At 37.1% G+C, this 24754-nt stretch overlaps 1 protein-coding gene across 2 annotated transcripts in view; it reads left to right on the top strand.

Moving 5' to 3' along the window:
* Nucleotides 1–24754, top strand: part of UBXN7 (UBX domain protein 7) — a 60113-nt gene that overhangs the window by 19887 nt on the left and 15472 nt on the right. For both annotated transcript variants that reach the window (XM_070789158.1, XM_070789166.1), the window contains 5 exons: nucleotides 1611–1758; nucleotides 7051–7118; nucleotides 15682–15747; nucleotides 17539–17651; nucleotides 23609–23755. In XM_070789158.1, the coding sequence (XP_070645259.1) occupies nucleotides 1611–1758; nucleotides 7051–7118; nucleotides 15682–15747; nucleotides 17539–17651; nucleotides 23609–23755 (542 nt within the window). The remainder of the gene's footprint in view (nucleotides 1–1610; nucleotides 1759–7050; nucleotides 7119–15681; nucleotides 15748–17538; nucleotides 17652–23608; nucleotides 23756–24754) is intronic.

The following is a 24754-nucleotide window of genomic DNA, read 5'->3' as shown; positions in this document are numbered from 1 at the left end:
ACTCAATGTCCATTGAGTTGGTGATGCCATCCTACCATCTCATCCTCTGTTGTCCCCTTCTCTTCCTGCCTTCAGTCTTTCTCAGCATCAGAGTCTTTTCCAATGAGTCAGTTTTTCGCATCGAGGGGCCAAAATATTGAAGTTTCAGCTTCAGCATCAGTCCTTCCAATGAGTATTCAGGACCGATTTCCTTTAGGATGAACTGGTTGGAGCTCCTTGCAGTCCAAGGGACTCTCAAGAGTCTTCTCCAACACCACAGTTCAGAAGCATCAATTCTTTGGCGCTCAGCTTTCTTTATGGTCCAACTCTCACATCTATACGTGACTACTGGAAAAACCATAGCTTTGTCTAGACGGACCTTTGTTGGCAAAGTAATGTCTCTGCTTTTTAATATGCCATCTAGGTTGGTCATAGCTTTTCTTCCAAGGAGCAAGCATCTTAATTTCATGGCTGCAGTCACCATCTGCAGTGATTTTGGAGCCCAAGAAAATAAAAGTCTCTCACTGTTTCCATTTGCCATCTATTTGCCTTGAAGTGATCAGACAGGATGCCATGATCTTAGTTTTCTGAATGTTTAGTTTAAGCCAACTTTTTCACTCTCCTCTTTCACTTTCATCAAGAGGCTCTTTAGTTCTTCTTTGCTTTCTGCCATAATGGTCATTCTCCTGGTCAGAATGGCCATCATCAAAAGGTCTACAAACAGTACCTGCTGGAAAGGCTGTGGAGAAAAGGGAACCCTCTTGCACTGTTGGTGGGAATGTAAATTGATACAGCCACTATGGAAGATGGTATGGAGATTCCTTAAAAAAACTAGGAATAGAACCACCATATGACCCAGCAGTCCCACTCCTAGGCATATATGCTGAGGAAACCAAAATTGAAAAAGACACATCAATGTTCATTGCAGCACAGTTTATAGTAGCTAGAACATGGGAGCAACCTAGATGTCCATTGACAGATAAATGGATACAGAAGTTGTGGTACATACACACAATGGAATATTACTCAGCTATAAAAAGGAACTTGTTTGAGTCAGTTCTAATGAGGTAGATGAACCTGGAGCCTGTTATACAGAGTGAAGTAAGTCAGAATGAGAAAGATGAATATCATATACTAATGCATATATATGAAATCTAGAAAGATGGTACCAAAGAATTTATTTGCAGGGCAGCAGTGGAGAAACAGACAGAGAGAGTAGACCTAAGGACACGGGAAAGGGGAGGAGAGGGTGAGATTTATGGGGAGAGTAACATGGAAACTTACATTACCATGTGTAAAATAGGTACCCAATGAGAATTTGCTGTATGTCTCAGGGAACTCAAACAGGGGCTCTGTATCAACCTAGAGGGGTGGGATGGGGAGGGAGATGGGAGGGACATTCAAGAGGGCGGGGACATAGGTATACCTATGGCTGATTCATGTTGAGGTTTGACAGAAAACAACAAAATTCTGTAAAGCAATTATCCTTCAACTTAAAAATAAATTAATTAAAAAAACATTCTAAAGCGGGAAAGTACTATTAATTTCCTTGGGCATTCTGTCTTCTAATGTGAATTGAATGTAAGAAGATGTCTTTGTTTAACTTTTTTCTTGTTTTTATACTATTTCAGGTGCAAGTGAAAGTGTAGGGAAACATATGCTTGAAGCCTGCAACAATAATCTGGAGATGGCAGTCACTATGTTTTTGGATGGTGGAGGAATCGCTGAAGAGCCCAGTACCAGTTCAGCAAGTGTCTCCACTGTCAGACCACACACAGAGTATGAATTTAATATTTATTATTAGGAGCTACCTGCTGCCAACATTGAGCAGTTACGTTTTTGTCAATTAGATTAATTCTCTATTTTGAACAAATAAAAAGTTGAAAGCATCTGAATGTATCAGGTGACATTTTTATACTTATGTGCTTTAAATTCTCTAGAGCACTGTCAAGTCTATTATTTAATCCTCAGAAGAATCCTATAGGTGGGTATTATTTTCCATGTTTTACACAGGAAGCTGAAGTATAGCCATTTCCCCAAGCTATGCGGCAATTAAGTAGCAGATATGCAAGTAGAGCCCAATAAAGGTCAGATCTCCCATTTTTAGATTTTCCTACATTGTCCCAGGAAAGTTTTGAATTGTCATGAAAATTTTTTGAAAAAAATTCTAATCCTTTATGCCTTAAATAACTATAGGTATCTAATCTTTAGAAGCACCTTCAGCATATAGAACTGTAATATATGGAGAATAGTGACAAATGATAAGTACGTTGATGTTTTCCGCCCTTTACGTTTGATACCAAGGAGAGTTTAAAATGAATATCTGTTAGGCAAAATTCCAGTAGTCTTTGGAAAATACGTTGATTTTTGAATCAAAATTTCAAATACCCTTAAATAAGATTTTAATACAGATAGCCCTTTATAACTCTTTAATGTTTACAACATGAGATACTAGACAGAAGGGATCCCCTTAAATAGAATAGGCCAAAGGTGTGGATTTTATATTTACTAAATTAGATTTAAAAAGCCACAGAAACATCCCAGGACATGATTGCTTTTTTTTTTTTAAATCTAGTTCTAGATTCTAGAGTAATATACTATTTTCCCACAAAGTGTGAACTTTAAAATTTTTTATTTGTATCTTACGAAGTTTTTTCCTATCTGTATTGGCTTTTTATTTCAAGTTCAGTAATCCAATCTCCACCAACATAACTGAAATCTTTAATGGAAATCAATATGAAAATATGATTTAGTTTATAACAGGTATTCATAGCTGACATATCAGTCTTCACTGTTTAAAACATGTTTTCTTAATTGTACTTAAAAATACTTTTGATTAATGAATGTCTTTTCCTACTGAATTACATTATAATTTGGCTTAGATTATTTGTATTACTAATTGATTAGCATTTGATAGTGGCACCTACTTCCTAAGCCAGTGTCAGTTGCTCAAATGGTAAAGAATCTGCCTGTAGTGCAGGAGACCCAGGTTTGATCCCTGGGTGGGAAAGATCCCCTGGAGAAGGGAATAGCAGTCCACTCCAGTATTCTTGCCTGGAGAATCCCCTGAACAGATGAGCCTGGTGTGCTCCATGGGGTCTCAAAGAGTCAGGCACAACTGAGTGACTAACACCATAGCCTACTTTCTTAACAGGTTTTCTTTCTATACAGTTCACCTTCTGTTCCATTCTTCCATTTCATTAGGTAGCCAGCAGTCTTGGAATAGATAACCTAAAATATGTCTTTCTGTATAAGGACTACTAATTAAGCCATGGCCCTAATTGATATATTTCATCAGATTTAAGACTTGTTTCTTGAGTAAGTAAATTGCCTTCTGTGTGAAAGTTGCTCAGTTGTGTCCAGCTCTTTGCGACCCCATGGAGTATGCAGTCCATGGAATTCTCCAGGTCAGAATACTGGAGTCGGTAGCCGTTTCCTTCTCCAGGTATCTTCCAACCCAGGGATCAAACCCAGGTGTCCTGAATTGCAAGCGGATTCTTTACCAGCCTAGCCACCAGGGACACCCAAGAATATTGGAGTGGGTAGCCTATCCCTTCTCCAGGAGATCTTCCCAACCCAGGAATCAAACTGGGGTCTCCTGCATTGCAGACAGATTCTTTACCGGCTGAGCTACCAGGAAGCCTTCAGTTCAGTCGCTCAGTCATGTCCGACTCATTGCGACTCCATGAATCGCAGCACGCCAGGCCTCCCTGTCCATCACCAGCTCCTGGAGTTCACCCAGACTCACGTCCATCAAGTCAGTGATGCCATCCAGCCATCTCATCCTCTGTCGTCCCCTTCTCCTCCTGCCCCCAATCCCTCCCAGCATCAGAGTCTTTTCCAATGAGTCAACTCTTCGCATGATGTGGCCAAAGTACTGGAGTTGCAGCTTTAGCATCATTCCTTCCAAAGAACTCCCAGGCTGATCTCCTTCAGAATGGACTGGTTGGATCTCCTTGCAGTCCAAGGGACTCTCAAGAGTCTTCTCCAACACCACAGTTCAAAAGCATCAATTCTTCGGCACTCAGCCTTCTTCACAGTCCAACTCTCACATCCATACATGACCACAGGAAAAACCATAGCCTTGACTAGACTTGACTTTGTTGGCAAAGTAATGTCTCTGCTTTTGAATATGCTATCTAGGTTGGTCATAACTTTCCTTCCAAGGGGTAAGTGTCTTTTAATTTCATGGCTGCAGTCACCATCTGCAGTGATTTTAGAGCCCCAAAAAATAAAGTCTGACACTGTTTCCCCATCTATTTGCCATGAAGTGATGGGACCGGATGCCGTGATCTTCGTTTTCTGAATGTTGAGCTTTAAGCCAACCTTTTCACTCTCCACTTTCACTTTCATCAAGAGGCTTTTTAGTTCCTCTTCATTTCTGCCATAAGGGTGGTATCATCTGCCTATCTGAGGTTATTGATATTTCTCCTGGCAATCTTGATTCCAGCTTGTGCTTCTTCTAGTCCAGCGTTTCTCATGATGTAGTCTGCATATAAGTTACATAAGGAGGGTGACAGTATACAGCCTTGACGTACTCCTTTCCCTATTTGGAACCAGTCTGTTGTTCCACGTCCAGTTCTAACTGTTGCTTCCTGACCTGCATACAAATTTCTCAAGAGGCAGGTCAGGTGGTCTGGTATTCCCAGCTCTTTCAGAATTTTCCACAGTTTATTCTGATCCACACAGTGAAAGGCTTTGGCATAGTCAAGAAAGCAGAAATAAATGTTTTTCTGGAACTCTCTTGCTTTTTCCATGATCCAGAGGATGTTGGCAATTTGATCTCTGGTTCCTCTGCCTTTTCTAAAACCAGCTTGAACATCAGGAAGTTCACGGTTCACATATTGCTGAAGCCTGGTTTGGAGAATTTTGAGCATTACTTTACTAGCGTGTGAGATGAGTGCAATTGTGTGCAAGTTTGAGCATTCTTTGGCATTGCCTTTCTTTGGGATTGGAATGAAAACTGACCTTTTCCAGTCCTGTGGCCACTGCTGAGTTTTCCAAATTTGCTAGCATATTGAGTGCAGCACTTTCACAGCATCATCTTTCAGGATTTGAAATAGCTCCACGGGAATTCCATCACCTCCACTAGCTTTGTTCCTAGTGATGCTTTCTAAGGCCCACTTGACTTCACATTGCAGGATGTCTGGCTCTAGGTCAGTGATCACACCATCATGATTATCTGGGTCGTGAAGATCTTTTTTGTATATTTCTTCTGTGTATTCTTGCCATCTCTTCTTAATATCTTCTGCTTCTGTTAGGTCCATACCATTTCTGTCCTTTATCAAGCCCATCTTTGCATGAAATGTTCCCTTGGAAGCCTTAGATTGAGATAATTCTGTACACGCACACACTTTCACATAAAATGTAAAGTAAAGTATACCAATGATGGAAAGATCTATTCAGGTAAAAGTTGTCTGTTAAGATATCTTTTTCTTAAGATAATGGCCTATTCTTCTTTGGTGAAAGAGATTTAATAGAGCTTCTTCTTAGAGACACATGTCTGTTTCTTCAGAGTATTGCAGTTCTGTTTGTGAGCAGTGACTGAAATCCAGTAGGAAAGAGTTCATAACGTAATACTAAATTATCATTTATGCTTCACTCATTTGGCTTATTGTAGATTTCTTTGTCTGACTGCTGCTGCTAAGTCGCTTCAGTCGTGTCCGACTCTGTGCTACCCCAGAGACGGCAGCCCACCAGGCTCCACCGTCCCTGGGATTCTCCAGGCAAGAACACTGGAGTGGGTTGCCATTTCCTTCAGTGCATGAAAGTGTAAAGTGAAAGTGAAGTCGCTCAGTCTTGCCCGACTCCCAGCAACCCCATGGACTGCAGCCCACCAGGCTCCTCCGTCCATGGGATTTTCCAGGCAAGAGTAGTGGAGTGGGGTGCCATTGCCTTCTCCATTTGTCTGACTAGTTCTTTTTTATTTACAGTATGTTAGTTTTTGTTGACAAATGAGTATTGATACTTCATTAAATAGCATGTTTTGATGTTTCAACTTTTAGGTGTCAAAAACAGAGCCTTAAGCTCAGTTATTACTATAGAAACACCTGAATGAAAAACATTGGCCTAAGTTAAATTAACATTTAAGAGGAACATATTAAATTTGGAACTTACTACATGCTATGAACATTAATCAGCAGAGTTTTGTAGTTGAGTTAAAGCTCAAATAACTAAATGACATTTAAAGAGATATGTACCATTTTTACAGCATATCTAAATGAGTATTGTTTACTAGAAGAGATGGATTATTAGTAAACCCTCTGGAGGTAAACTCTGAAGAATTTATAGGCTTTTAAAAGATGAGTGTTTTTTCCTGTTATTAGTGTCTCTTTAATGAATAATCCAAAAGTACTGCCTAGGTTGGACTTCCCTGGTGACTCAGTGGTAAAGAATCGCCTGCTAACACAGGACATGCAGTTTGATCCCTGGGTCAGGAAGATCCCCTGGAAAAGAAAATGACAACCTACTCCAGTATTCTTGCCGGGAAGTCCCGTGGTTGGAGGAACCTGGCAGGCTACAGTCCATGGGATCACAAAAGAGTTGGACATGACTTAGTGACTAAACAACAAAACAGCAACTACTTACTTTAGCTCCATCATAACTAGCATAAAATTAACTGCCTGTTTAAACTTATATTAATATATCTGTGTTTTAATTCTCTATTTGATGTAGTGGTGATGTAATATTGCTTTTATTAAGCTCATATTTTTCCATTAATTTATTCCTGAACTTTTTTTGTGTGTGTATAAATTTCCTGTGTTCTTTTTCCTTAAGAATTTAGGGTAGGGAACTTAAGAGGAAAGGCACAGTATCTTTTATTTTTATGTTTGTTCTCTTTCCTTAAGCCCATTTGCTCTGTCTATGCCAGGTACCTTGTCCCAGTTGATCTCTATTTGGAAATCACCCAACAATCACTTGTCATAATTTAATGTGGTTCCTTAAAGTCACTAAGTCTGTTGTTCATTTTACTTGTTAATTTGAATGTATTCATAATAATTACAGTGAGAATAGGTAGCAGAAAACAGTTTTCATTTGGATATTTTCCCACTTATTCTTTTTTCTTAATAGAGAGGAAGTTCGTGCCCCAATTCCTCAAAAGCAAGAAATACTGGTGGAACCAGAACCTTTGTTTGGTGGTAAGTTTACCTTTTTTTCCTAGCTTTATTTGCCTTTATTGTTGTCTTCAGGATTTTAATGAAGCTATCAAAAGATGTGAAGGCTTGTTCAGAGGTTATTATTTAAAGTACAGTCAGTTCTTACCTTGTAATTCCGTACTCCACTGAGGCAAGTTGCACAGTTGGTTCTTTCTGATGAGTGAATCAGATTAAAAAGTTGATAGCTATTTCAGAAGGCCAAAAGGAGGAAAATAAGCAAAAGGAATTGCTGCCTTATAATGGAAATAAATCTATCATTAGATAAAAGACTGATTGTTTTGTTTTGTTTTGTTTTTTTGAATACCCATTTGACTGCCATGTCCTTACTGTCTTGATACACTATATCTTCACTCTTTTTTTTTTTTTTAATGTATTTATTTATTTGGCTCTACCAGCTCTTAGTTGACACATGTGGGATCTAGTTCCCTGGCCAGGGATTGAACCCAGGTCCCCTGCATTGGGAGCGGAAAGTCTTAGCCACTGAACCACCAGGGAACTCTTATTTAATTTCTAGAAGTGCCATTCCTGTATTGAAAAAAGGAGAAAATAATCTCTAATCCATGCAAAAAATTATGGTATCAGTCTGGGGTGCATAGTAGGAAATAGAACATTTAATCAGATTTAAAGAAAAATTATAGTTTTTTTAACACAAAAATTATTATTGTATTTTTGTATTATTATTATTGTATTATTGTATTGTACTTATTTGGCTGCATCAGGTCTTAGTTGCCCCAAGGCATGTGGGATCTTAGTTCCCCGACTAAGGACAGAACCTTTGTCCCCTGCGTTGGAAGGCAGATTTTGTTATTCTTTAAAAATTTGGGTTGGGGGGATAATTGCTTTACAGTATTGTACTGGTTTCTACAATATTGTACTGGTTTCTGCCATACATCATGAATCAGCTACAGGTACACATATGTTTCCTTTCTCTTGAACCTCTATCTCCCGCCCCATCCCATCCTTCTAGGTAGTTACGGAGCACTGGGTTGAGCTCCCTGTGTCACACAGCACATGCCCACTGGCTGTCTGTTTTACATATGGTGATGTGTATGTTTCCATGCTGCTCTCAGTTCGTCCTGCCCTCTTCTACTGTGTCTACAAGTCTGTTCTGTATGTCTTTGTCTCCATTGCTGCCCTGCAAATAGGTTCATCAGTAACATCTAGATTCCATATGCATGCATTAATATACAATATCTGTCTTTCTCTTTCTGACTTACTTCACTCGGAATATTGGGGTACATGTGTTTCTTTCAATTATGGTTTTCTCAGGGTGTATATTCAGTAGTGGGATTGCTGGGTCACATGGTAGTTCTGTTCCTAGTTTTTTTAAGGAATCTGTACTGTTCTCCGTAGTGGCTGTATCAATCTACATTCCCACCAACAGTGCATGAGGATGCCCTTTTCTTCATATCTTCTCCAGCATTTATTGATTGTAGATTTTTTAATGATGACCATTCTGACCAGTGTGAGGTGATACCTCATTATAGTTTTGACTTGCATTGCTATAAAGCTCTTAGAGGAAAACATCAGCAGTACAGTCTTTGACATACATCATAGCAAAATCCTCTTTGAGCCACCTCCTGGAGTAATGGAAATAAAAACAAAAGCAAAATGGAAATATACAAAGGGGATTTAATTAAACTTAAAAGCTTTTGCACAACAAAGGAAACAAATAAGATTAAAAGACAACCCTTAGAATGAGAGAAAATAATTGCAAACAAGATAATTGACAAAGGATTAGTCTCCAAAATATACATGCAGCTCAGTACCAGAAAAACAAATAACACGATCAAAAATGGGCAAAAAACCTACACAGACATTTCTCCGAAGAAGACACACAGATGGCCAACAAACACATGAAAAGATGCTCAACATTGTGTATAATTTTATTTTAACAAGCACTTACCTTTTGTGAGCCAGATATTTTAGGCCTTAAGAAGTATATTAAAACTACAGAAGATAAGGAACTTCCCTGCCAGTCTAGTGGTTAAGATTCTGCACTTGCCACTGTTAGAGGCACAGGTTCCATCCCTGATGGAGAAACTAAAATTTTGCCTGCTATGTAGTGTGGCCAAAAAAACTTAAAAAGAAACCCAAAACCCAGAAGAAGAAGTTGTGATTCGGTTGGGTAGACAGCGTCATAGAAATATGTATTGTGTATATTGAGAATAGTGATGCCAAAAAATAGGTCTATAAGAAGTCGGTAGGCAGGCTAAAAGAAGAAATAAGTTGTAAGAAAAAGATGAAGAAAATTATATAAACCATGTCTTTTGATTTGAAAAATCCAGTTAGTTGGGAGTTTTAAGATTGATCTTTAACCTGGCAGCTTTGGAGTTTACTGTAGAAAGAAATAAAGAATGTACTCTCCAGCATCAGAAATAGTGATGAGAAGAAGATTCAGAAATAAAGATGGGAGAAAGAGCACTATAAGGTCTGAATATTGAAGAATAATATGTGCTTTCTGCTTTTTTTTTTTTTTTTTACATATAAATGTAATAGAGCTCAGGAATAATGCCCTTGGAAGCTTTCTCTTTCCTTTATTGCAAGGAATAAAGGCAGGATCTTTGTGTGGGGAAGACTACAGCAAATGGGTTCTATGCTGTTTTACTGTTTGAAGCAAGAGAGTTTCTATTTGAAACATGACTTTCTTTTACCTCTGGTTTGATGAGGGTGGGGGATAAGAATGACTTTATACAATTAGGAAGTCAGTCTTAACTTTCATTAGTAGACCTTATAATAACTTTGAAAAGGTTTTTGGAGAACTGTTTTCTTCTTAGGAGTAGTATCGATTTAAAGTGTGTTTCTCAAAGTGTGGTCTGAGAGTCCCTGATACCCTTTCAGTGGGTCTGTAAGAACAGAACCATTTTCATAATAATACTAACAAGTTATTTGCCTTTTTCACAGTGTTGACATTTGGGCTGATAGTTGAGAAGCAATGATTGGTCAAACTACTGCCATCTTAATTAAATCAGGACAGTAGCACCAGACTGCTGCTACTTGTTGAATTCTTCACTAATACATACTTGCAGGGTTTTTTTTTTTTTTTTTAAAGCCAATTTTACTTATTAACATTCTTGGCAAAGCAATAAAAATTAATTTCATTTGATCTTGACCCATATTTTTAAACTATTCTTTTTGATGAAATAGGATGTGTACATAAAGCACTTCTGTATACTGAAGTGCTCTGGTTACTTTAAAGAAAAACGCTTGTATTCGTGTTTGAGTTGAAACCTAAACTAGCTGCTTTTTTTATGGAACGCTATTTTTCTTGAAAGATTACTGACAAACTGTAGTTATTTAGAGTTAGGCATTTGGCAGACATTTTCTTGAATGTGAACAAAGCCTGTTAACTGCTTCAAGGCAAACAATTGACATTAATTGTTGCCAGTCATTTGAGGAAAAAACAGCTTTCATGCAGAACTTAGAATTTTAGAAAGTTGAAGTCCATGATTGTGATCTTGTTAGCTTCCTAGTACTTAAAGGCTTTCTAATGAGATTCAGTTAAGTTCAGTCGCTCAGTTATGTCCGACTCTTTGTGACCCCATGAACCGCAGCACACCAGGCCTCCCTGTCCATCACCAACTCCCGGAGTCCACCCAAACCCATGTCCATTGAGTCGGTGATGCCATCCAATCATCTTTTCTTCTGTCGTCCCCTTCTCCTCCTGTCCTCAATTTTCCCCAGCATCAGGGTCTTTTCCAATGAGTCAGCTCTTCACATCAGTTGGCGAAACCATTGGAGTTTCAGCTTCAACATCTTTCCTTCCAAAGAAATCCCAGGGCTGATCTCCTTCAGAATGTTCTGGTTGGATCTCCTTGCAGTCCAAGGGACTCTCAAGAGTCTTCTCCAACACCACAGTTCAAAAGTATCAATTCTTCAGCACTCAGCTTTCTTTATAGTCCAACTGTCACATCCATACATGACCACTGGAAAAACCATAGCCTTGACTAGACGGACCTTTGTTGGCAAAGTAATGTCTCTGCTTTTGAATATGCTGTCTAGGTTGGTTGTAACTTTCCTTCCGAGAAGTAAGCGTCTTTTAATTTCATGGCTGCAGTCACCATCTGCAGTGATTTTGGAGCCCCCCAAAATAAAGTCAGCCACTGTTTCCACTGTTTGCCCATCCACTTGCCATGAAGCGATGGGACCGGATGCCATGATCTTCGTTTTCTGAATGTTGAGCTTTAAGCCAACTTTTTCACTCTCTACTTTCACTTTCATCAAGAGGCTCTTTAGTTCTTCTTCACTTTCTGCCATAAGGGTGGTGTCATCTGCATATCTGAGGTTATTGATATTTCTCCTGGCAGTCTTGATTCCAGCTTGTGCTTCCTCCAGCCCAGTGTTTCTCATGATGTACTCTGCATATCAGTTAAATAAAAATGGTGCCAATATACAGCCTTGACATACTCCTTTTCCTATTTGGAACAAGTCTGTTGTTTCATGTCCAGTTTATCTGTTGCTTCCTGACCTGCATACAGGTTTCTCAAGAGGCAGATCAGATGGTCTGGTATTCCCATCTCTTTCAGAATTTTCCACAGTTTATTCTGATCCACACAGTCAAAGGTTTTGGCATAGTCAAGAAAGGAGAAATAGATGTTTTTCTGGAACTCTCTTGCTTTTTTGATGATCCAGCAGATGTTGGCAATTTGATCTCTGGTTCCTCTGCCTTTTCTAAAACCAGCTTGAACATCTGGAAGTTCACAGTTCATGTATTGCTGAAGCCTAGCTTGGAGAATTTTGAGCATTACTTTACTAGCGTGTGAGATGAGTGCAATTGTGTGGTAGTTTGAGCATTCTTTGGCATTGCCTTTCTTTGGGTTTGGAATGAAAACTGACCTTTTCCAGTCCTGTGGCCACTGCTGAGTTTTCCTAATTTACTGGCATATTGAGTGCAACACTTTGACAGCATCATCTTTCAGGATTTGAAATAGCTCCACTGGAATTCCATCACCTCCACTGCCTTTGTTCGTAGTGATGCTTCCTAAGGCCCACTTGATTTTACATTCCAGGATATCTGGCTCTAAGTGAGCGATCACAACATCGTGATTATCTGGGTCGTGAAGATCTTTTTTGTACAGTTCTTCTGTGTATTCTTGCCATCTCTTCTTAATATCTTCTGCTTCTGTTAGGTCCATACCATTTCTGTCCTTTATCGAGCCCATCTTTGCATGAAATGTTTCCTTGATATCTCTAATTTTCTTGAAGAGATCTCTAGTCTTTCCCATTCTATTGTTTTCCTCTGTTTCTTTTCATTGATCACTGAGGAAGGCTTATCTCTCCTTGCTATTCTTTGGAACTGTGCATTCAAATGAGTATATCTTTCCTTTTCTCCTTTGCTTTTCACTTCCCTTCTTTTCACATCTAATAATCTTCTGATGAGATTAGTGGTGACATTAACAGATAGTTATTTTTTAAAATATTTTATGATGAAATGGTCAATATTTGGAATGTTTTGCATAACTCAGTGAACAAATATTTTCAAGCCACCAAAGCACACTGTTACAAAATTGTACATGGGTGAAATATCTGTTCTGATCAATATGTATTTGTATATGCAATATATATTAGATATCTGCTGCTGTTTAACAAATTGTTTCAAAATTTAACGTCCTGAAACAACAAACGTCTGTTATATCACCATTTCTTTGTGTTAGGAATCCAGGTGTGGCTTAGTTGGGTCCCTCTTTTATGGTCTCTCAAGGGTATAATCAAGGTGTCAGCCAGGTCTACAGGCATCCCAAAGCATGACTAGAGGAAGAGTCTAAATTCACTTATGTGGCTGATGGTTGACTGGAGACATCATCAGTTCCTTACCACAGAGCAAATGAGAGAGCCAGAGAGGACAGCTCAGGATGGAAGCCACCATCTTTTTGTAACCTGATTATTGGAAGTGACATCCTGTCACCTCTGCCTCATTCTGTTTGATCTTGCACATACTCAAGATGTTCACGCACAGGTCATGAGATAGGGATAATTGGGTGCTGTCACAGAGCCTGCCTAACACGTAGACCAGTAGATTTAAATGTAGCAGAGTATGAAAAGTTCATTGATAATATTTCAGATTCCATGTTGGCTACCAACCTTTAAGAAATTACTTCTGATTGAGTTTGGTGTAGTAGCTGAGGAAAATGTTGACAATTACCTTAAAACTGTTAAAATACTCTTCCCTTTTACAATTACATGCCTGTGTGAAGTTAAATTTTATTTTTCTTCATATACTTGAATTAAAAGAATAGCAGCAGATTGAATGCAGAAGCAGATCTAAAAATTCAGGTGTCTTCTCTTATAGCAGTTATTAACAGAGATTTGTGAAAATGTGAAACAGTGCTCCCCTTCTCATATTTTTTTTTCCCTCTGTTTCTCCCCTATTCTGACTGTGAAGCTCCGAGTGAATCTCTTTTAGCTCTTTGCAGCTTAGTTTCTTTGACCTCAGTGACCAGTACTCTACTTTGTGAGTAGTAGAGTAAGAATAAAGAGGACTGATGTTTACTTTTAGCATATGGTTTGGAAGAGTCTGGAAACCATGTATGAAGAGGCAGGCAGGAGTAATAATGGTCCTGAAGCTAGAGGTGTAGTGGCCTGAGGAGAAGTTCTTGCTTCGACTTAGGATACATAAGGGGGAAACAAATGGGAATAGGTCATGAGTCCAAGAAATACGAGGGTAGTTGGAAAGCTAGCAGTAAGGACCTACGATGAATCTCCAGGAGATTGAGAAGTGCTAAAATTGGAGGCAGGGTTGGGGGAGTGGATATGTATGTGTATAAAGAATGTAGAATGTTGATTGGCCTGCCATTGGTAATTTAAAAATTAAAAAACTACCTTTTATATATTATGTACTACCACTCCAATAATAATATGCTTTCTTAAGCAGCTGTTCTATGTCTTAACCGAAGATAATTTTTAATTGTTATGGTTAATAATTGGTTAAAACTTTCTTGTTATGGTTAAATAGTACTTGATAATGAGTTTTAAGAAATCATTGAGAAATTATTACTGCTAGAAACATATATTTAAGATAGGAACTCTTAAATAAAAATAGTTCCAAGATTGAAAAGAATATTTCTTGCTTCTTCTGTATAAAGGGAGGGATAGAGAAATAATGCAATATTTAAATTTTATAAGTTTAATAAAATTTAAAATTTGTATAATTTATTCAATAAAATAAAACAATTTATATGTAAAATTCAAGTTAAATTTGAAATTCAATGCAAAGTTTAAATATAGAAGCCTCTCATTTTTACCAAATTCCTTTTCCTAGAGATAATATTGTGATTCTTCAATGTAAATACTGATATGCATAAGTGCGTAAATAACATGTGCTAAATCGCTTCAGTTGTGTCCAACTCTTTGGGACCCCATGGACTGTAGCCCACCGGGCTCCTCTGTCCATGGGATTCTCCAGGCAAGAATACTGGAGTGGGTTGCCTTGCCCTTCTCCAGGGGAATCTTCCAAATGATATACTAACAGATAATGCTTTAAACAAATAAGTAATTTTTTAACATGTGGTTCTGCATTTTTTTGTTATTTTTTTGTTTTGCTTTTTACTCAGTAGTTCTTAAAGAATTACTCTATATAATGGAAAATGCAGGCTGTTTCGAAGGATGCTTTGAACTTGGGATTGGGGGACTTTCATAGTTTCTATCTGTTCTTACTATCTAATCATCATTTCTTACAGAGTATTGTTCTAGTTACATGCTTGCCGGGCTTGCCATAAGCCAACTTAATGACTGTCACCTATATTGAAGGAATCATTAAATGTCCTTATTTAATGTATATAAAGACCTAGTAATTTTAAAAAAATTTTATATTATAGTTGATTTACAGTTGTGTGTTAGTTTTAGGTGTACAATAAAGTGATTCAGTTATATATAATATACATGTATCTATCCTTTTTCAGATTCTTTTCCCATTTAAGCCCTGGTAAATTTTTTAGGTTTAAGAACATACAGGAAGATAACATTTTGATAATTGCTTTTGAAACTTTATCTGTACAATACTTAAGGATTGGGTTATAGACCCTATTCAACAGTATCAGAAGACATTGGTTCTGTTTATTTCTCTGTAATTATAGGAAAAATTTATACTCTAAAATTAAAATTGTTTTTTGATGTTTATAATTCTACATGTGTGCCACTTACTAAGAAGTAGTTCTTAAATATTATGGTTTAAAATTTACTCAAGTATTGTACTAAAGGGTAGGCAGATCCTTTAAAATAACCTGAATTTGGTATGTGGAGCATGTGTAAGATTCATCTCCATGTGGAATCATCCTCACAATCCTTCTTCCTGTCTTTTTACATAAGTTTGGCCAAGTCTTGGCTGGACCTTAATTTTCTTTTTTATATAACAAAATGTTGGTCTGAAAATGGTTACATTAACTCTATATGAACGACTTGAAAGTTTTAAAAATATTTTATTTTTTGGAAGAGGGCACTATTATCAATCTTAGTGTCTTAAAATAAGAAATTCTTATAAAGACATTTTAGAATTGTTAAAAAGTTAATGTTTAAGCTTTTGTGTCAATTCTGTTTTTTTCTCCTAAAGCTCCTAAAAGACGACGGCCTGCACGTTCAATATTTGATGGTTTCCGGGATTTTCAAACTGAAACTAGTAGGTATCTATGGATCAGTTTATCATCTCCTTTTCTCTTCCTCCTTCCTTCTGCCTCCATTCTTGTCTTTTTCTCCCTCCCCGTCTCCTGCAGATAAAACCACAAGGTGGAAAAGCACCCATACACTCCCCTTCAGGTCAAGATCCTGGTTTGTTCTATATAATTTTTTTCTTAAAAAGAAAAAAAATGATTAATATTAGGCCTAATAACTTTGAGGATTCATCTTATTTTGAAAAGTAAATTATGAATTCAGTCTGTGATTGTTATTAACTCTCCCTTGCTGCTGCTGCTGCTAAGTTGCTTCAGTCATGTCCAACTCTGTGCGATTCCACAGACGGCAGCCCACCAGGCTCCTCTGTCCCTGGGATTCTCCAGGCAAGAATACTGGAGTGGGTTGCCATTTCCTGCTCCAGTGCATGCAAGTGAAAAATGAGAGTGAAGTCGCTCAGTCATGTCCAACTCTTCGCAACCCCATGGACTGTAGCCTACCAGGCCCCTCCGTCCATGGGATTTTCCAGGCAAGAGTACTGAAGTGGGTTACCATGTCCTTCTCCACCCCCTTGAGCTGAATTATTCTAAATTCTAACCTACTTGATTATAGAAGAATAAGAGAAGTGGATATAATAGAAATCTGATTATTTACGAACTTAATCCATTTCTGAATGAGCACTTAAATGCTGACTATAATAAAATAAAAACTGATTTTCCTCAGGAACCTGATATATGTCAATTAAAGGAATGACTGCAATGAAAATGATTATTACAGGGATTGAAAAATACAAGAAAAAGCCATATTACCCCACGCAGCCACTATTAACATTTTGGCTACAGCTGTTTGAAATAAATTTATGTCTTTCTGTGGGATAAATTAGAACGAGAATCTTGACCATCTACTTTTAGTGGATTTAGTGCTGATTTCGGAGAAGGCAATGGCACCCCACTCCAGTACTCTTGCCTGGAAAATCCCATGGATGGAGAAGCCTGGAAGGCTGCAGTCCATGGGGTCGATGAGGGTTGGACATGACTGAGCGACTTCACTTTCACTTTTCACTTTCATGCACTGGAGAAGGAAATGGCAACCCACTCCAGTGTTCTTGCCTGGAGAATCCTAGGGACGGGGGAGCCTGGTGGGCTGCTGTCTATGGGGTCACACAGAGTCGGACATGACTGAAGTGATGCAGCAACAGCAGTACTGATTTAGTAATGGAACCCTAAAGAAAAGGACAGATATGTTTGGAGAATATGTGAGGAACTTTTGGACCATATATGATTTTGTAATGATTTATAATGAGTTCGTTGAAGCTCAGATAGGTCTTGTAACTTGAGAGAGTGGAATCCAGACTGACTTAAGTCATCCAGGGAATCCTGTACGCTTTGAGGAGCAGATGACCTCGGTAGTCATTGTCTCTCACCGGCAGAATCTTTCAAGATTGGGAATGTTGAAACAACTGGAATGTAGCTAGATAAATTAAGGTGACTTTCAAAATTAGATAAATGGAGATGAAAATTTTTTTGTATGCTTAAGTTCATTTTGAGTATGTGAAGGAAATATTTTGAATAGTGACTCTTAGATAATTTTTGCCTTTATCCCTACCTTTGGATAGAGAGCACCAAGTCTTAAGACTTTCTCCCCAACTCACTTTGTATTATTTTTCAGAGTCAGCCTTAGATCTTTGGATTTGAGATCAAGCACATTGTTCATTAGTTCTTGCAATTGATACATTGTTTTAATTGGGAGATTTCATGACTTTTATGGCTAATTGAAACTTTCTTATCCTCCTGTGTTGCAGTTCGGCAAGAACAGGAATTAAGAAATGGAGGAGCGATAGATAAGAAACTAACTACCCTTGCAGATCTGTTCCGGCCACCCATTGATTTGATGCATAAAGGCAGTTTTGAAACAGTAAGTTGTTGGAGATTCTAAACCCAACCTGTGAATCCTTTTGCAGTTTTTAGTGGCATTTTTCTAAGAGCAAAAAAAAGTTTTCAACATATGGAGAAATTGGCGTCTTAATGAGATATCTAGAAAGTTACGTTGATTTATATTTCTACCACCAGTATATGATATTACCTAATAAAATCACCTTATTGTGTGGCATCATTTTAGAATCTGCCATTTTTATTTATTATTTTTTTTATCATTTAAAGTTTATATGTCTTTGACTACTACTGGGAATAGTCTCTGGGTGTTTTGGCCATTTGTGGATTGTTTATAGTTACCTTTTACTCATATTTTTTATGAGGATCCAAGTGTGTTTGAAAAGAGTATTTCTAATTGCAAAATATGTTCTTCAGTTCTTGGTTTTAATTTAGCTGAAACCAAAGGAAAACCTTCTGGAGCAGGTTTATTTGATTGTCTGCTAAATTATAAGCTCAATGAGGGCAGGGGAACCATGTTTCTTTTTATTTTGGTAATCCTTTCAATTCAGTCTTCAGCGTTTAATAGGAACATGATATTTGTTAAATGAATAAGTTTAGTTGGGATTTTAAATATTCTTCTGTTGGTGTTCAAACAGCTTGATTTTGTGTGTTGACTGGCATGTTAATTCTCTGTTGAATCAGTAGAGCATTTCTATAGCTGTGTATCACTTAAATTTCAGGTAAGTCTGTTAGGATAAAGTAGGGCAAACACTTAACTACAAAAATGACATTAGTAGCTACATATTTGGAAGTGAATTATGATTGTGTTTTTAAAAACATTTTGCCCTTTAACATAACACTTCAGATCAGATCAGATCAGTCGCTCAGTTGTGTCCCACTCTTTGTAACCCCATGAATCACAGCACGCCAGGCCTCCCTGTCCATCACCAACTCCCGGAGTTCATTCAGACTCACGTCCATCAAGTCAGTGATGCCATCCAGCCATCTCATCCTCTGTCGTCCCCTTCTCCTCCTGCCCCCAATCCCTCCCAGCATCAGGGTCTTTTCCAATGAGTCAACTCTTCGCATGACATGGCCAAAGTACTGGAGTTGCAGCTTTAGCATCAGTCCTTCCAAAGAAATCCCAGGACTGATCTCCTTTAGGATGGACTGGTTGGATCTCCTTGCAGTCCAAGGGACTCTCAAGAGTCTTCTCCAACACCACAGTTCAAAAGCATCAATTCTTCGGTGCTCAGCCTTCTTCACAGTCCAACTCTCACATCCATACATGACCACAGGAAAAACCATAGCCTTGACTAGACGAACCTTTGTTGGCAAAGTAATGTCTCTGCTCTTGAATATGCTATCTAGATTGGTCATAACTTTCCTTCCAAGGGGTAAGTGTCTTTTAATTTCATGGCTGCAGTCACCATCTGCAGTGATTTTGGAGCCCAGAAAAATAAAGTCTGACACTGTTTCCCCATCTATTTCCCATGAAGTGATGGGACTGGATGCCATGATCTTTGTTTTCTGAATGTTGAGCTTTAAGCCAACTTTTTCACTCTCCACTTTCACTTTCATCAAGAGGCTTTTTAGTTCCTCTTCACTTTCTGCCATAAGGGTCTAAATGAAATACTTAAGTTAAGAAATTTAATTATAAGCTGCTTCTTTCTGCATTCTTTAATTTTCTGAATTGTAAAACCTGACAGTGTTTGGCTGCATGTACAAAATCCAAATAATGGAGGTTTGACCAGATGTGTTTCTTTTTGTTGTGTAAATAAAGTTCAGGGAGTCTGATGTCAATTTATCAGCTCAAAAATGTCAGGTTAGATGTCTCCTCAGATTTCATCTTTCGCTCGTGATCTTTAACATGGCAACTGCCTATCCTTTCTAATAACCATTGACGGAGAATAACATAATATGTAAGAAAGAAAAAGGATCTGAGTTTGTTTTGATGTGCTTTCTATTTTCATTAGCTTCTGTGTTGCTCAGGGGCTTAGTGAAGTAACTCTGAACTTGACTTAATTTGGACACTTTGGCCTCATAAAAAGCAGTTAGTCTGCTGCTTGTTCATTAAGGGAAGATGTGAATCTTTCAATATTGTTATCTGGAATTTGATTCAATTTGTTGTATCACCTTTTATTCTTTGTATTTTGTGACCTATGTTGTTTTCAACTGTATTTTTTCACTGATAATACTCAACTTTATCATTTACAACTCTTTAAATGATATAAATATTTCCAGAAAAAATAGGCATTTCATTATGATTAATGATATATCCATTAGTTTTATAAAAATTAGGGAAGCAATATGCAAAATTAATTTGCTGAAACTTAAGAGAGATGAATGTTAAAAATTAAAGGAATAATGAGGTCGCAAAGATTCAGACACGACTGATCGACTTTCACTTTCTTTGGTTGCTCAGGCAGGACCCATAGGTTTGGATTAGATGTAGATCTGAGCTACAGTTTTACAAGTTTAGAAACTAGACTTTGTTGTTTCTTAGTGTAACTAGAGGTAGACCATAATCAAGGGTTCTGGCTCATGCCTGTGAAGTTCATTCAGTATTTAACAAGGCCTCCTATTGTAAGGCCTTGTTCTAGGGGATGGCGATTATATTTATTGGAATAAAGATTTAACTCCATGTGAGAGACCAGGAAAGAAACAATAGCTTAAAGAAGATAGAGGTCCATGCTTTTAGGATGGTTCTGCCCTATGAAGTTACCAGGAATGCAGCTTTTCCTGTCCTGTTCTGCTGTTCCTTAGGCCTTGCTTGCCCTTGTCTGCATGATTCAAGGTGGCTAGCCACCATGTTTGCTTTTCAGTTAGCATGCAGGAGGGAAGTGACTGAGAAGGGTACACCTTTTCCATTTAAAGGAGCAACTTAGAAGTCACACACATCACTTCTCACATTCCATCAATCAGAACTTAGCAATGTGGCTACACCTAGTTGCAAAGGATACTAGGAAATAAGTATCCAGATGCTTAGCTGAAAGTTGGAGATTCTGTTACTATGGTGAAGGGAAAAATGGGTATTTGTTATCTGTAAGCAGTTTCTGCCATAGGAAGGTAGTGGTAAACAAATTATACTAAGTCCTTTGACATCAAAAAATTTATAGAGGGAGAAACAGACTAAACAAAAACCAAAAACAATATCTATATAACATATTTAGTATATATACTTATGTTTTATGTATGTTTGACACACAGAAATTTCAGGTTACAGTAGTTGCTAGGAGAAAGTATAAAATAGAGTAAGGGAAAGAGAGAGAGGACTCTTGTTTGGGGACAAAGTGAGGGAATGTAAACCATAGAAGGATCTTAGGAAAGAGGAGAAAAACAGTTAAGTGTAAAGATACTAGTGTTGGAAAGAGTTCAGGCATATTTTTGGTACAGCCAAGGAAATTTGTGTAGCTGGAGCTGAGTGAACAAGGCACTTAGGGTAAGTTATCTGACCTCGGCAAGGAAATATTTCTTGTTTTCCTCTTTCCCTCTTAGCATGTAAGTTTCTTCTTTCCCCATTAGCATGAATACAGGGATTTTGTTTTATTTACTGTTCTGTGTCCATGGTGCATAGAAGGGTATCTGGCACACAACTGCCCTCCATAAATTATCTAGTGGTATAATCTAGAGTATATTGTACAGAAAGAATCAGAACAATTTCCATAAAATATTTCTTATTTTCATAACAAATGCATGTTTATTTGTAAAATTGCCATTCAGTTGGACTTTACTGATGTAAAGTAAGTAGAAGTAGAAATAAGTTTCTTCTACTCTTAGAAAAACCAAGAGTACTTTAATTTCCAAAGTACTTGCTATAAATGCAAATAAAAATATTTTAATTAAAATGTAAAGAACTGACTCAGTAACAAAATACATAAGATAAAGTTTTTCTAAATAAACTTTATACATAGCTTATGTTTTTATTCAAATTAGGCGAAAATTAGAGAAAAATTAAAAACCAACAAGGAGGGACTTCCCTGGTGGTCCAGTGGTTAAGACTGCACTGCCAGTGTAGGTGTGGGTTTGATCCCTGCTTGGAGAACTAAGATCCCATATGCCGTGAGGCACAGCCAAAAAAAAGCAACAAGGAAAAATAATAGTTTCCATTTCCATAAGAAAGTACAGTGCATATTTTAGTATATTTCCTTTTCAACTTTATGCATATATATTTGTTGAAATAGATTAATTTTTCCTCTGTATCCTTTTTACGTACTTTTCCAACAGTGTAGGAGGGTTCCCTTTTTTATACACCCTCTCCGGCATTTGTTTTTTGTAGATTTATTTATTGATGGCCATTCTGACTGGTGTGAGGTGACACCTCATTGTAGTTTTGATTTTTGATTTGCATTAAAAGTAATTTCCTAACATCTTTCAGTTTCTTTTGCTTGTATAACTCTTCTCCCATTGTAAGCTTTGTGCAGGAAGGGATTTTTTGGTTTGGTAACTGCTATAACTCCAGCATCTATAGCTGTACCTGAAACATGGTAGATACTCAAATATGAATCTGAATGAATGAAAGCATGACTGTGAATAGATGAATTTTTAAAAACAATAGCAGATAGCTCTTATTGTTTTTGAACTCTGCATTTTTAAAATTTTTCATGGGTTTTTTGTTTTGTTTTGTTTTTTGGGGGTTTTTTGGTCAGTGTTGCAGTTAAGGCAGACGTAGTAAATTTACCTTATAGGGATGTGTACTATTTAGTCTGTCCCTCTAAAATGTATTTTCTTTTTTCTCAAATACTTTTCTTCAGTTAAAGCAGTATAATTACTCACTTATCACCCATTTTTTAAATCCACATGCTTGCTATAGGCAAGGGATTAAGTGGAATACTGTTACTTCCTAGAAGCAAGGAGTTACTAGATTTTGTATACTTAAAAATAAGCTTTTGACCAGTTAATTGTAGCTTTCTGGCTCATTATAAGGCTACTTCCTTTTAGAACTTGGATTTTCACCTTTGGAATCAGTAACAAATATTATAAAATTATTTTCTCTGGAAGATTTGTATAGAAAAGTAGAATAACATTTTTTTAAGATTGTGTAAACCTGCTTATTAAACAGAAGATAGTCTTACATTTTCCAATACCTCCGAAATGATATATGTTCTTCAGTTACTATTAATCTGAGTTTTAGCTGATTCTTAAGATTTTCCCATGTCACGCTTATTTGGGAAAAAATATATTGTTCCAGGACAAAATGATTTAAAAGCTGTGACTTCCATTTCATTGTTTCTATAAGAGGATTTGAGGTAGCTTTTGCTCATTTGCTTTTCTGCCATGCTTTTCCAGTTCAGTAATATTTCTTAGATCATTGTTGTGATAAGGCAATGTAAGGGGGGAAAAAAGTACACACTCATAATTGATACTTGTGCTGTAAATTGGGGAGTCTTTTGGAGATCATTCTGAAACATCGTTTCATCTGTAGTTTCAGTTTTTAAATACACACCTAGGAAAAGAACCCTGAGAGAAAAAATCCTCAGCAGCTTCTAGTGATTTATAGAGTGAATCTATAAAATGCCATGTGCCTAATAATTGAGATGAATACGATATTTGGAAATGTGTGTAAAATGATGTTGAAAAAATAACAAACTAATACACACATACTGGTTACAGTTATTAAAAAGAAGAGGTATATTTTTGGATAGGGATTAGTAGAGAAAGCACAATAGAATTGTGCCCTTGTTTATGGAATCTTTTTCAGGTAAAGAGGTTTACATGTTTACCAGTGCAATAAAAATCCAGCCACTCTAATAAATAACAATGGATAAAAGGAAAACAATTCATTTAAATTTGAAAAATGCTTGCAAATGGACTCTCTAATTACACATATCTATATACATGTATATATAAGCAGTTTATACACAGAAAACTCTAGGTGTCATACTTGAGGGGAAAAACTTAGTATTTATATGGAAAGAAGATAACTTCTGAATTCTGAAACACACCTGTTACCAAGTAGGAACTGTTTCTAATAATTGTTATGTAACTTTATTCTTATAGGCCAAAGAGTGTGGCCAGATGCAAAACAAGTGGCTGATGATAAACATTCAAAATGTACAAGACTTTGCATGCCAGTGCCTCAACCGTGACGTATGGAGCAATGAAGCTGTGAAGAATATTATCCGGGAACATTTCATTTTCTGGCAGGTGGGAGAGTTAATCAGACATTTTATAGCATTTTACTTTGGTAGTATGTGGTTTCTAGGAGGAGGAAGTAGGTTATAAGCTGAAAAAAAATAGCTGAATTAAATTATTACATATGAAAACATAGAGCTACCCATAATGGCTAAGATAGTAAAGACAAAAGAAAATTAGAGCATCAGTGAAGAGAAGGAGGGAAAAACAGAACCAAGCCAAAAAAAAAAAAAAAGAACCAAGCCATATAACCATATAGTACACATACTTGAGAAGAATTTTAACATCATTTTTTAAGCATCTTGAAAAGAGTGTATAGCTATACTGTTTAACAGAAATGTAATATGATTAAAATTTTATTGTAGCCACATTTTTAAAAGTCGAAACAGGTGATTGATTTTAATATATTTAAAAAATCAGTATCTGTAATATAAAACTAATGTTAAAATATTGATAGAGGCATTTGGGTTGTGGGGTTTGTTTTTTTGGGGGGGGGGAGTGTTAAGCTTTCAGGATCTGGTATGTATTTTACATTTATAGTATAGCAGTTAGGATTAGTCACATTTCAAATGTTTCAGTAGCACATATTCTGGGGGCTACTATAATTGGTAGTGCAGATGTAGAAAATTTGAAGGAATTGAGAAACCTTTGTTTAATATGTTGATTTTAGCCTGAGTTTGGTAATCTTTAACTGTATGCCCTTAAATTTGTCACTTAGTCTTTCTGGCTCTGGTTTCTTTTTATATAAATTACCATGCTAACAGTAGGTGATCTTGCTCCAGTTTTTTATATTATGGAAAATTATAGGGAAAAACTCCCATAGTCCAGTGGTTAGGACTCTGAGACTTCCACTGGGGACACGGGTTCAATCTCTGGTCAGGGAACTAAGATCCTGCATGCTGTGCAATGCAGCAAAAAAAAAAAATTATAAAAAATAAAAACTTATGAATTAATTTTTCCCCACTCTAAAATACGCTGTTAATGTTAGTAATTTGCCAGGTCATTCTTTAC

This window comes from Bos indicus, chromosome 1 (genome assembly GCF_029378745.1).
Source record: "Bos indicus isolate NIAB-ARS_2022 breed Sahiwal x Tharparkar chromosome 1, NIAB-ARS_B.indTharparkar_mat_pri_1.0, whole genome shotgun sequence".
Classification (NCBI taxonomy): Eukaryota; Metazoa; Chordata; class Mammalia; order Artiodactyla; family Bovidae; genus Bos; species Bos indicus.
Note: the sequence above shows the minus strand (reverse complement) of the source record. Positions and strands in the feature narration are given on the sequence as shown.